Source organism: Sapajus apella, unplaced genomic scaffold (assembly GCF_009761245.1).
Source record: "Sapajus apella isolate SASKATOON/1434 unplaced genomic scaffold, GSC_monkey_1.0 scaffold14, whole genome shotgun sequence".
Taxonomy (NCBI): Eukaryota; Metazoa; Chordata; class Mammalia; order Primates; family Cebidae; genus Sapajus; species Sapajus apella.
Window position 1 is genome coordinate 28,295,016 of NW_022436954.1, and position 13,914 is coordinate 28,308,929.

A 13,914-nucleotide genomic window follows, 5' to 3' on the forward strand; every position below is an offset into this window, starting at 1 on the left:
CACTTGAGTCTTCGGTTCCAGTGGAGGGGGCATATGTCGGTTCGCGCAGGTGCGAATGAGTAGCCACAGGGTAGCAGCGGGACGTGCCTGGACCGGGCCTGGGGCTGCTGAACCAACAGCGCTCTGGCGGCCCGCTTGGGACACCCGCCCCAAGGCAGGTTGGCACCGGCGCTGCTCTTTGTACCCCGGTCAGCCACTCATTGTACCCCGGAATAAACTGGGTTCCGCTGAAGCATACGGCTCGCCCACCGGCAAGCGTTAGGAGGGGAACACGTGCACCCAGCTAGGTATTCTGAGAGCAGGCCAGGGCTAGAGACGGCGCTGCCACCTTCTCATTCTTCCTATAAGAACGCTCTCTAGCTCGGACAAATAGGATCCACCTGACAGCAAGTGGTATCTTCACACAGCGGTAACAGGGAAGTCACGGATCCTCTTGAGATTCTGACAAAAGTTGGGGCCCCCTCCCCACAGTGGCACTCAGAAAACTGCAGGTGAAACTGCAGCTGGGCGGAGGCACTCACAGGCCTCCTGGGACTCGTCCATGGATCAGATCCCAGGTGAAGAAATTCTGTCCCGACTGGAGCCGGCACAGCCGCTCAGAGAAACCTGACGGACTTGGGAAGAGAGGCAGGGACGTCCCACCTCCCTCCAAACACAGCCAGCGTTTCCTCTCGGATTGCGGGAGGGGCCTGGCGAAGGTGGGGGAGAGGTGGGGCGCCTGGCTGGGGCCCTCCCCATTCTCCCGGCCCCCACCCCGGCACGCCTGGCTGCGGAGGGCTCGAAAGCGAGCAGCGAACGCCCAAAGCCTGGGTGGTGGGAAGGTGGCAGCGCACTGTGGCTTTTCCTTTGCATTTTCTTTAAATTGTCAGCTCCGGAGCTATCGTTTCGACCGCTGCTTTCTCTTCTCCACCTCCACCTCCCAGTTCGCCGGCTCGCCCTTTCCCCTCCCCCAACCCCACTCCCATCCCCACCCCCATCCCAGCCGCGCGCCCCACCCTCGGCCTCCAGCCCCGCCTCCGCCGCCTCGGGGTTTCACCCGCGGCAGAGAGAAATCTGCATAGTGACCGCCCCCTCGGAGATCATTGGTGCATCCCCGCCCATCGCGGCCGCCGATTGGTAAGCCGCCAGGGGTTATTTACATGTCGGCCGCCCCCGGGTACCCAGCTGTGTCGCGGGCCGGCGCCGCACAGAAGTTTGCAGAGCGCTTTCTCGCAGGCTGGTCCCGGGCTAGCGCTGCTCCCCGCGCCGCCACCTCCTCCTCCTTCTGCCGCCGCCGCCGCCGCCTCCCTGTTCCCCCGGGATTCCTTCTCTGTGGAGGACTGACACTCTGCTTGCGGGAATTAGAGGCCGACAGGGGGAGACCCGAGGGGAAACGGCGGGGGTCTTTCCAGTGACAGCTTCGAGTTGGGACACCGGGCGCGTGGGGCTCCGGCTGGCCACGGATCTCGCCCACCTTCCCGCGGCCTCCGGGCAGGCAATGCGGACGCCGAGCCCCGCGGCGCAGAGAGGAAGGAGGGCGGCCCGGAGAGCCTAGAGCCTGTTTCTGCCCACTTGGAGAAGAGGGCATGGAGTTGTGAGCGCCCCTCGCTCGGCGACGCCGCCCCCGGCAGGCTCCCCATGGCCGGGACGTACAGCTCGACTCTGAAGACGCTGGAGGACTTGACCTTGGACTCCGGGTATGGGGCCGGGGACTCGTGCCGCTCGCTCAGCCTCTCGTCCTCCAAGTCCAACTCGCAGGCGCTCAACTCTTCGGCGCAGCAGCACCGCGGGGCGGCCTGGTGGTGCTACTCCGGCTCCATGAACAGCCGCCACAACAGCTGGGACACGGTGAACACGGTGCTGCCCGAGGACCCCGAAGTGGCCGACCTCTTCTCACGCTGCCCGCGGCTCCCCGAGCTGGAGGAGTTCCCCTGGACCGAGGGAGACGTGGCCCGGGTGCTCCGCAAAGGCGCGGGCGGCCGGCGGCTGCCCCAGTTCTCCGCCGAGGCTGTGAGGCGCCTGGCCGGGCTGCTCCGCAGGGCACTGATCCGCGTGGCCCGCGAGGCGCAGCGCCTGAGTGTGCTGCACGCCAAGTGCACCCGTTTCGAGGTGCAGAGCGCCGTGCGCCTGGTGCACAGCTGGGCGCTGGCTGAGAGCTGCGCGCTGGCCGCAGTCAAGGCGCTGTCCCTGTACAGCATGAGCGCAGGCGACGGGCTGCGCCGGGGCAAGTCCGCGCGCTGCGGCCTCACCTTCTCAGTGGGCCGCTTTTTCCGCTGGATGGTGGACACCCGCATCTCCGTACGCATCCACGAGTACGCAGCCATCTCGCTCACCGCCTGCATGGAGAATCTGGTGGAGGAGATCCGGGCCAGGGTTCTGGCCAGCCAGAGCCCTGAAGGCGGAGGGGCCGGAGGCGGGGAGGTGTCTGCTGAGGCCCTGGAGATGGTCATCAACAACGACGCAGAGCTCTGGGGCGTCTTGCAGCCCTATGAGCATCTTATCTGCGGCAAGAACGCCAATGGTAAGAGCGCGGGCCTCCTACCGGCAGACGGGGTAGGCGAGAAATCCCGCCCTGGGCTACTGGGGGAGTGCATTTCCTAGGACAAAGCTGGTGGCCGTGCCAGTACTTTGGGAGAAAGCGTTTGGTCTGAGGATGGGTTCATTTAATGGCACTTGTCGGAGATTGTCCTAAGCGTAACTGATTTTCGGAGGATAAAGTCGTGAATGATCTCCACCCTGTTCTGCGGGGCATTGTCACTAAGATCTTGGTGCTGTTCGTTGATTGGGTGAGAATGAACCTCTTGACCAAGCCATTCCTGAACCTCTCTTGAAGTGAAACTTACTGCCCCGTAGCTCTTTGCCGGGCTTGACTAGGTCTCTAGTTGCTGTCCTTCTCCAGCAGCTGTGCAGATTGACTGATTCCGCCCCCTAGTTTTCCCCAGCCCGATGGCAGCAGCCAAAGGGTCCCAACTTAAAGATCTGAGCCTTGATGAGATGGGGGAGGGGAGTAGGAAGCCTAAGATCTGAGGCTGCGCCTTGTGCTTTGCTGGGCTGAAGGACGCCGTCAGGCGCTCTCTTGGGAGATAGAAGGGTAGTGGTGACCAGGAATGATGAAACCTGGGAACCCTTGACTCCCCTTCCTAGGAAAGTAACACAGATTGTCTCCTGGGGTCTGATTTTCCAAGCTGTCACCAACCAAATGAGCCATTGGTTAAAACCTTGCATTGTATTAAATGTTCCTTCTAGAAAAGAATGATGGCCCATCAAAGGGAAGAGATATGGAGGGATAGGTAACCGCACGGTGTCAAATCTGGGAAAGGAACCGGTAGGTGGTTGCACTTCTCTGAAAATGGTGTGGATTTAGTGCAAAAGATGGAAGCAAAGCACTCGACCTATTCCCTGACAATGTTAGGGGATGTGACATTGCATTCAACTGCAAACTGCCAACGAGACTTCAATTTCAGGAATCAGCACCATAAACTGTTCAGAATAGTATTACGGTTAAATAACCTTATAATCTGATTGGAAGGTCATTTGGGGGGCATAAGCTGGAAAGGGATAAAAGAAGTCAAAATGTGGTTTAACATAATCATGATAGCTGAAATATAAAATAACACCAAAAGTGTCATCGTTGTTCTTAGCACTTTATATTTAACTCAGGTGCTCCTAGCAAGCCTATTAGATAGGTACTTACTGTATAGTATTATGCCCATTTTACAGACAAGGAAAGTAAGGTACCCAGCAAAATAATCTATCTGCCCAACATTATACAGATGTTAAATGGCAAAACCGGAATTTGAATCCAGGTAGGCTTCTTTAAGGTTTTAGCCACCGGTGGAGAAGAAACAGTTTTTTGGGGGGAGGTTGTTTTGTTTTTCTTACTAGACTATAGCTCTGAGATCTTATGCTATAAGATAAGTATAAGATCTCTATAACTCCCCATATTTGAGTTTGATCTTCTCGTCCAGTTTTTGAGAACAGTTGACATGTTACGTCCATTTTGAAGACACTCTATATACCCAACATGGCTTACTTTGACATTTATTGGTTTTGTTTTTAAATTCTGGCACTGCCAAAGGAGATGCTGGGAATTGAAGAGCATTTGCTTGTTAATTTTCTTCCTCTTAGGTCAGAGCTAAGGTCAGTCCCGAATCTCAGTTGATGATGTCAGAGCTGCTTGTTGTGCTTCAGGTTTATGGCATCAGCACTGGGAACACCAGCTCCAGGGCAGGAAGTGGGGGGCAGGGGGATTTCCATCCAGTTGTCATAACTGAGGGAAAGAAGTCTATACTTTTGGCTGAGGGGAGGCCCAAACTGAACTCAAAGAAGTAAAGGCTCCTAGGAGAAAAGACTGATGACCTAACCCTATAAGACAAACCAGAATAAGGGTGGAACTGTAGATGCAAAACAAAACCGCATCTTTCACACAGAACAGGTGCCCAGCACATTGAGAAGCTTCTCCCAGCTTTTCTAACTGCAAATTGAAGGAAGGAAGAGCAACTCCCTGCCCAGGACACCCTGAAGATGCAAAGTAGCCAGAAACTGCTAAAAAAAACAGGCATCTTCTGCTAAAGGGCTTCCAACCAAATAACTATTTCTTATCTAGGGCCAGCATTCCTTGGAATTTCCTTTATAAAGTTGGGCTTTTGACCCACCTCCCTCTTTTTTTTTTTTTTTTTTTTTTGTTAATAGAGACAGGGTTTCGCTATGTTGCTCAGGCTGGTTCCAAACTCCTGGGCTCAAGCAGTCCTCCTGCCTCAGCCTCTCAATGTGTTGGGATTATAGGTGTGGGCCACCACACCCAGCCATGACCCCATGTTTTAACCTCCTCCTTACCCCCTCCCCTTTCCAAACAATCTTTCTTAAGCCTTGGTAGTCAAGACAGCAAGATTCTCTGTGGCAGACAACAAAGCTCCCTGGATGCTCAGAGCCAAAGTGTCTCCCTCTGTACATTCTCAAGTCTCCAGGGAACTCACTTGCAGGCGAGGTGACCATTCACTTCCACTTAGCAACTGGATGCTCATTTTTTATACATGAAAACCAGGGGGTGGCCACACTAAACAATAACCAGGCTGATTTATTAAGTCCCTTTAGACAAAGTGAAATGAATGTTTAGTAGAGGGGCAATGAATTACTTATGCCTGAAAGCTGGCTTCAGAGGGAAGCATAAACTGCTTAGGAACAAAATGGAGTGGCCCAAACCTTTGTTATATTAAAATTACCCCAAGGCCAGCAAGGTTACAGTTTACACAGCTGAAGACCAACTGGGGAATGACTGCATATGGGAGGGAGAGTGCTGGTTAGAATTTTTGTCCTGCTGGTCTTCCCTTTAAATTATATATTTATTGTTGTTATGCCTGCTAATTATACAGCATGGGCACATGCATTTGACTCAGCTGTATAGGGCTTTTAAACTTAATGTCTTCCAACTAAGAATTTAAGGGCTCTAATCCATCTATTCCTGTCCATTACTCAGAATGCAGAATGAATATGGTTTTGCTCAGCAAAAGATGGATAATAAAAGTTCTGCAATGTTTATAAAACATGATCCTAGCTCCGTAGAGCAGCAGGAGTTATATACTGTTGCTCATTTGGTATTGATGTCCCCAATCCCATGGCAATGCCATGAAATGATGATATCTTCATGACTTCCTTAGGGTGGTAGGGAAACCAATTTAGTAGAGTAGTATTTATAAACAGGGAGTTTGCAGAAAATAGAAACTTTTCGCATCCACTCATCTCCCTCCCTATTCGCCTCTCTTCCTCCCATCCCCCATCACTCCCCGTATGTGAGTTTAATGCTAAGCATTGCTGCCAGGTTTCCTCCTGGTCATTTTTCTTACTAAGCTTTTGTGAGTGTCTGTGGCATTTTAGAAAATCCTATTCAATTTCTAGATTCTCAATGAAATGATGGGATATTGGTGAGAATATTTCTTGTTCCAAAGAAGTATCCAGGGTGTACAAAAGGATTGCAGTATCCTAGTGTAACATGCACAAGACTTTGGCTTCACCATGAGGGTTTGAAGTCTACCTTTGCCATTTATTTTATTTTGTTATTTATTTAGAGACAGGGTCTTGCTGTGTTAGCGAGGCTGGAGTGTAGTGGGACAAACAAATAGTTCACTGCAACCTTTAACTTCTGGGTTCTAAGGAATCCTCCTGCCTCAGCCTCCCAAGTAGCTGGAACATGCCACCACACCAGCTAACTTTTTAAATTTTATTTTTGTAGAGACAGGGTCTTGCTATGTTGCCCAAGCTGGCCTTAAACTCCTGGGTTCAAGCAATTCTCCCGCTTCAGCCTCCCAGAGTGCTGTGATTATAGGCATGAGCCATCATGCCTGACCATACATACCTTTGCCATTTACATGAGTGGCCTGACGCAAATTTCTTAACCATTCTAACCTTCAATTTTGTCATCTGCAAGATGGGATGTAATAAGAGCATGTAGCTTATATGGTTGGTATGAGAATTAACTTAGAAGATAGATTTAAAGATCTTAGTACATAGTAAATGCTCAATAAATAGTATATTCATTCAACAATTATTGAGCACTGACCCTGTACCCACCACTGTTAAAAGTGCTGTGGACTAAGTGGTGAAAGGGGGAAAAGCCCTCCTCTAATGAAGCTTATAATCCAGTGGAGGAAATGAGAAAAAGTAAACAAGTAAGGATTTACTCTTAGTAGTAAATGTTGTTACAAAAATTTTTTTTAAGGGCAGGCTAATGGGATGGTGTGACAGGACTAATTTAAATGGCAGTCAAGGAAGGCTTCTTTGAAGGTTTATTAGTAAGAGCCAGTAATATCAGTACTACTAAGAACCTTTAGGCCAAAAACAGTGACTGAAGACTTTTCCAAATTATTCAGTTATTCACCAGCTGAGACAAGTCTCAGCATCTCACCTACAGCTGAGAAAGAAAAGGGCTGCATGTAGAGCAGGGATAAAACCTCTTCCGGTTGTAGGACTCATTTAGCGATGACACTGTAGGATGAATTTCTACTGAGAGAATCAGGTGAAGCAGCAAGGGTCAATTGAGTTTGTTAGGTATTGTTTAATCAGTTTCCACACCTGGGTCATCTGAAGGATGAAGGCAGCTTCCCATTTCTTTAATTATTTTATTAAAGCCAAGAGACTTGGTAAAACTGAAACAAAGCAAGCTTTGGAAATGAAAACTTATTATTTTTTTTCTTGCATGCCTGAGAAAGGCAATCCCAGCCTTAAGTAGTAAGAGGAACAAGGTAGGGTTGTTCCACTTCCTCCTTCTGAAGCTATACCTGACTCCTCAAACTGGAAGAGCCACCCCTCTGTGATGCTTCCTCAGCACCCAGGACATATTCTTAAACCATTTCCTGCTTGTGTCTGTCTCTCCCATCCAACTGTGGGCTCACAGTCTTCCCTGTACCTCTCACAGTATCTACAATAAGCGCACTATAAATGCTGGGCAAATGGTAGATTCCACTATACAAGTTTAAAATTTACATTTGAATTCCTTTGATACATCAGAAGAATCACTCCCCATTTCTACCAAGGCAGAAAATTTCCAAGTTGTTATTGATGAAGAGAGTCAGCATTTGGGGCTACATTAAAACTTTGGCTACCCTGATTTCTAGCGGGGTTCCCAAGTCTGGCTTTGATGTACAAGATGTGAGATGGGGGAGTTTTCAGATTAGGAGAATGCCTTCAGTGTGTGATACTCAAAGAGGAAGGGCTTCACAACAGACGACTAGTACAGCAGACTGCAGATAAGTCAACAGGAGGATTGAGTTGAAGCTTTCCTTAAGAATGGAAATACCAATGGCCCCCTTGCCAACAGAGCTGCCCCGAAGGACAATTTATGTTGATGACTATTGCTCAGAAGAGGTTACATCTGTGTCCCACTCCATCTGCCTCCAGTCTGAGAAGTGAACCAAGGTAATCAATTGCCAAGACATTCCTGGGTTGGCATCCCAGGAATGGGATGAAACAAACCAGAGGCACTTTGCTGCACATCCTCAGATTTTCCTTATGCCACCTCACTGTTAGTATTTATCCTCTGCCAGACAGGACAGGGGGTAGATGCTTCACCTCTATTTCTCCTTTTCTGCAGCTGTAGTAATAGGTCTAACTTTTCTGCAGCACCTCAAGCTTATTCTCAGCCGTGAGCTTTCCCCATATGAATCCTGTGAATGTGTGTCCTTTCACTGAGAGGTCTGTGTGAGTCCAGAATTCACAGCTCAGTAATGGTCGGGCCAGGACTAAGTCCCATTTTGCTCAAGCTCTAAGCCTGTGATTTTCTTATAAAGAATTACAGAATCCAAGGTAGCAAATACAGGTCAATACTTGGCCGCCTTCAAATGGCAGCTAGGGTCAAACTCATAGCAAGAACAATACTTGTTATAGATCTTGTTTGTTAATGGCCTACGGTGTCCAGACCCTTTACCTTTGTTAGGTCAGCGAGTGTTCACGACCACAGTGAAAGAGCAGGCACTGACACCCAGGGGTGTGTCTTCCTCCAAAGGATGCTCTTACTCTGTTTAAATGCTGCTTGCTGGCTCTTTCCACTCTGGAGGTGCCATTGATTTTAAAGAGCCATCACTGCTGCTCCTGGGGGTGGAAGAAGGAGACACAGAGAGCCAGGGAGGTCTTTACAAGTGTCACCTGTTGGTGACCGATAAGCTCAGCTGAATAGAGAAGTGGCAGAGTCCACTGCGATGCTCTTCTAAAGGAGGGGTGAGTCAGCTCAGCAAAGGTGAATACAAGAAGGACAGAAGGCACCAAGAGGGATTTGAGTATAGGTCACTGGTCTTGGGGAGCTTTGTATACCTGTCCTGGAGTTGGCAGAAGGGCCTTTATGAAGGGGGCCTTGATTTCCTCCGAGTCTCCCGTGGTATCTGGCTGCTAAATCCATCTAAGTGTTGAGAGCACAGAGAGAGAATGAGTCAGTGACCTATTAAAGCACTGAAGGGCCCAGGCTTTGGAGTCTGAATTGAGTCCCAAATTACTTGCTTCTTACTGACCCAGGCCTTTAAGCAACTCACTCTAAGTCTCTATTTCCTCTACTGTAAAATGCAGGGCTTATATACATGCTGTTGTGCTCGGCGCATACTCAGTGCCCTGGGATGTGAGAGATGCAGCCGGGCTTGCTGGTGAGAGCACAGCACGGGGTGGGGCTGCCTGCCTGTAATTCCTCATAACCTCACTCGGGAGCTGTGTGACCCTGGCCAAGTTGTTTCACTTCCGAGCCTAGTTTCTTCCTCCAACACAGGGCCCTGTTGATATTTTGTCATGGGACTACCTGGGGCATTGTAGAATGCTTCATAGCACCCTTCTGCCACCACCAGTTGAGACCATCAAAAATGTCTCCAGACTTTTCCAGATATTCCCTCGGAAGCCAATTCACCCTTGGTTGTGAAACACCACTCTATAAAATGGGACTGAAAATAGTACCCAACTCCTAGGATGGTTGTGAGGATTTTATAAAAGTCTCTGTAAGAGACTTTGCATTCTGTCTGGCACATAAAATATTATTATTATTATTATTGAGATGGAGTCTCACTCTGTCACCCAGGCTGGAATGCACAATCTCAGCTCACTGCAACTTCTGCCTCCCGGGTTCAAGCGATTCTCCTGCCTCAGCCTCCTGAGCAGCTGGGACTACAGGTGTGCACCAACACATCCAGCTAATTTTTGTGTTTTTAGTAGAGACAGGGTTTCACCATATTGACCAGGCTGGTCTTGAACTCCTGACCTCGTGATCCACTGCCTCGGCCTCCCAAAGTGCTAGAATTATGCATGACGCATGAGCCATGGTGGCCAGCCTCTAATTCTTATTTTCAACAAATTTGTGTTGGTTGCACTGATTGTGTTAATTTTTGCCTAAGTCTCTAGTGCAAGGAGAATCATGACTCAAGTCTCAGGGAGAAGGGTATTATTCACAAGGCTTTCCTTGGTGACTAACAGTTTGTTTGGGAGGTAGGAGGAAGTTATGGAATCTGGAAAAAGCACCCTTGCACCCTGCTCAGTTATGGCCCTTGCCCCCAACACCAAGTGGTCTGGCAGTGGGCAGAGAGATGAGATCTCTCCCTCTGAGCTCAAGCCCACCTCTGCCAGGATGACAGCGACAGTGCACATTCAAAGCTCCAGGCTCCCAGAGAGCAATTCTGCTGTGGATATTGGACCCCGCTTGTGGCAGCCGCCAAGTCCTTAGCCGCAGACATAGCAGGTGTTTTGTGTTTTGCTGGCCTGTCATGTAAACACACTTTGCGGTCTTCTTGCTTGTTTTAAAAAAGGCCTAAATGGTTTTGCAGCTTTGGTTGTGTGCTTGGAGCTGCATGCAGGACTGGGAGGAGATACATAGGGAACACAGCCCAAGTACGTCCGAGAAATGCCACGCCGGCATCATAATCAGCTGCTCACTCACTGAGCGCCAGCTACATCCAAGGCAATGGAGACAGATTAGCTGGGGACAAGACACTTGCCTGTTTAGAGTTTAGAAGTGTTTAGAATCTAGGAGGGAAAGCAAAGCATGTATACAGTTAGTTACAAAGAAGCTTGTAGTCACTGCCTTCAAACAAAGAGGGAAGCACTGGAGATAGACTCCACTGCCTAGTCTACATCGCTGGTTCCCCATTGTGGGTGCTTTTCTGGAGCTGTTTCATTTGATCCTCCCAGCCCCTCTGGAAGGTAGATATAAATAACTTCCATGCCATAGTTGGGGACCTTGAAGCTTCTGGTGATTAAGGAGCTTAAGGGGAAGAGATGACTCCTGGCTGGGTGGGTGGAAGGAAGTCAGAGTTTCTTTGTGGAGGATGTGGCAGGTGTGCTAGTGATTCAGGCAGGTAGAGCTGCAACTGCAGAGGGGGGAGGGGGTGCAGAGCTTCCAGAGGCTTCCAGACAGAGGGAACAGTGTGAGCGAAGACCTGGAAGCCAATGCGTGTATGTTGGAGAGCAGCAAGTTCTCCTGCTTGGAGGGAAGGTTCAGATACATGACAAGCAGGAACTGTGGAGATAACACAGGAAAAAGGAAAGCTTTCCCACATCTTTTATCCAGATGTTAAGAAGCCTGCCAGAGTGCAGGATGAGAGTTTTCCAAAACTTATTTTCATAATTCAGAAATTGAGTGTGTCTTCTCCCTAGCTCATCTTAACCACGGCCCCAGACCTCCAATTACTCCTCTTGGTGATTGAAAACTTGACCTCAAAAATGCACTCGTCTGCTGCCCTAGCAGTAAAAATAATAAAAGAAGACCTTAACCGAGCAAACTTGGGATGAGAGGGGATGAAGAACAAGGCTTCTATCAACCCTTCTTTTCTTGTTGAATTTGGCTCTGACTTTGCATTTCTTCCATGGCCCTGAACACAGCATTTTAGGCCAAAGCAATCCCAGTACAGAATGAAGGTCGAGACTGGCAAACTTGTTAACTGAGGCCATGAGATTGACCCTTGCCAAAGCAGGACTCTTACTAGTGGAAGGAGAGAGCCGCATAAAACAGGGTGAGATAAGATGGTCCCAGAACGTTTTTTAATTTTATTTTAAGTCTGACTAATATATACAATATTCAACTTCCAGTTTAGGGTTTATTATTTTGGACAATTAAGAGCTCAATTCTCAGGGATGCTTACAATTTAATTCCTAGTTAATGTGTTTCCAGAGCATTGATAATAAAGATTTCAAGCGTATTCAATGCTTAATATCATGGAACCACCTTATAGCCAATTGTCGTCTGAATTGGAGTCCCTAAGGTGCAGCTGAATTCTGCTGACAATAATAAAATGTGATAGGTCATCAATGGCTTAGCTAATAATTCAGGCATTGGTCTTTTTCCTGACTCCAGTGTTATGAAGTAATGTTCTTGTCACTTGACAAAGGTAAACTCCATGAACATACTGCAGAAATACATACATAGTCATTTGTAGTTAGTGACTTGAGGCCCATGGTTTGGGTTCTTTTTTTTTTCCTTTTTTTTTTTTTATATGAAGTCTCACTCTGTCACCCAGGTTGGAGTGCAGTGGTGCAATCTTGGCTCACTGCAGCCTGTGCCTCCCAGGTTCAAGCGATTATCCTGCTTCACCCTCTCAAGTAGCTGGGATTATAGGCATACCACCACACCTGGCTAATTTTGTATTTTTAGTAGATGGGGTTTCACCACGTTGGCCAGGCTGGTCTCAAACTCCTGGCCTCAAGTGATCGGCCTGTCTCAGCCTCCCAAAGTGCTGGGATTACAGGGGTGAACCACTGCGCCCAGCCCATGGTTTGCTTTCTTAAAGTAAGCTCAGGAGAGTCAGGCCCATGATGGAAAAATTTAACAAGAAAACCAAAGTTGGAATTCTGGACATACAAGGTTAGAGTCGAGGAGACATTAAACTGGACCTCAAAGAGCATGAAGCAGACCTCTCAGTGCATGAAAACCCTCCCCGTAGTGGAGGCCAAGCTTTTATTGAAACCTTTATAACTCTTTTTAGTCTGTACCTTTTTAAATATGAAAATTAGTATTTGCTGTGTGGAGAGCTATTAATAAACAAGCCCGGGGCTCACCCACCAAGCGGGTATACGTCCACGAGCATCCGGAACAATCCAGTAGAGAGAGGGGAGGCTTGGGTCCAGAAAATTCTGGGGTGGGGCTTGCCCCCTTGGTGACCTGGAGTGAATCATTCCATCTCTTGGATCTCTGTTTCCTTATCCGTGGTGTGGAGAAGTTGGACTACACTCCCCAGGGCCTTTCTGTCTCTGATAATGTTTCTAGACCCCACGTGGACACCGTGCAGTCATTTTCCTAAGGTCGAGCACTGTAATTGGTATCCTTGGGAAACAAACAGCCCAGGGTGGTACTGGATGAGCTCTCTGAAGACCTGGCTTGGTAATAGGGCCAGACACCATCTTTTTAATATTTAATATTAAAATTAACTGTGATGACTGTACTCAGGTTTTCCTGTGCCCCTTTCCCCAGAAAGATGAGTGCTGCATGCTTCTGGCTGACCTCATGCTTCGGTGACAGCTGCGCCCAGGCCCTGGCAGGCCGGCACTGTGGTGAGATCTAGCTTCGAGGTGACTTCATACAGCCTGTGCTTGAAGCCCGCCTACCCAGACTTGGGTATTTATAGCAGGGGAGCAGCTAGAGAAAAAAAAAAATTAAATATGCTACACCCTTCTTTATACGATCTGAAACAGAGACAGGCATTGTGAGGAATTTCGAAGGCAGAGCTGTATAATCCAGCAGGATATTTTTAAATGCTGTTTGTTGCAGTTGGCAGGGCCGGTGTTTCAAAGAGGAGGGAAAATGAGAGTAACTGAGGATGACAAGCTGCCAGGAATGCTGAGGGCTGAGACATGGAGCTCCATGCTCCGCGGTATATAGGCTCTGAACCCTGCTCTACTTCACCGTCACATAGCTTGAATGGGGCTATGGGCAGGTCAGGATGAGAGGCTAGGGAAATGGGGTGGCTTGTCTGTCTCTTTTCCCTGTCGGCCCATCCACCTTCAAATTCCAAGCTGAAAATCAGTGAAGCCTTCTGGAGAGGCAGAACATATAGCAAAAAAAAAGTTGGTTTTGTGAAAGCCAGGGACCTGGTTGTTTCTTCTTCAACCCATCTCAGCAGCTGGGTAATTAAAGTTCTACATGGGGACACAATTTGGAAGCAAGTTGCTTGCAGCTGTTCTTCTGGAGTTAATCTCTGAAGTACAAGCTGGGCAGGCCAGGACTATGCCGGGACCCAATTCAGTAGCAGGTGAGAAGGCCTCAGAGGTAGAGCTGCCTCTGAGAAGGCATCAAAATGTCCCCTACCTGTCCAGTGGGTGCTTGTAAGGTATCCTAAGTAGTGTTTTCTACCACACTGGTCTTCGAGGAGACAAATGGTGATGGTGGGGGTGGGAGCCTGAGGACTAGGTAGGGGAGAGGCCAGGTTCTGTTTGGGGTACATCCATTTGTTCATCCAACAAATATCTGTTAAGGACTGTGTA

General features: G+C 48.9%; 1 protein-coding gene across 1 annotated transcript in view; it reads left to right on the forward strand.

Moving 5' to 3' along the window:
• The first annotated feature begins 1,617 nt into the window (after nt 1–1,617).
• Nucleotides 1,618–13,914, forward strand: part of ABTB2 (ankyrin repeat and BTB domain containing 2) — a 207,885-nt gene continuing 195,588 nt past the window's right edge. The window contains exon 1 of the mRNA XM_032283607.1: nt 1,618–2,500. Coding sequence (XP_032139498.1) covers nt 1,618–2,500 — 883 coding nt within the window. The remainder of the gene's footprint in view (nt 2,501–13,914) is intronic.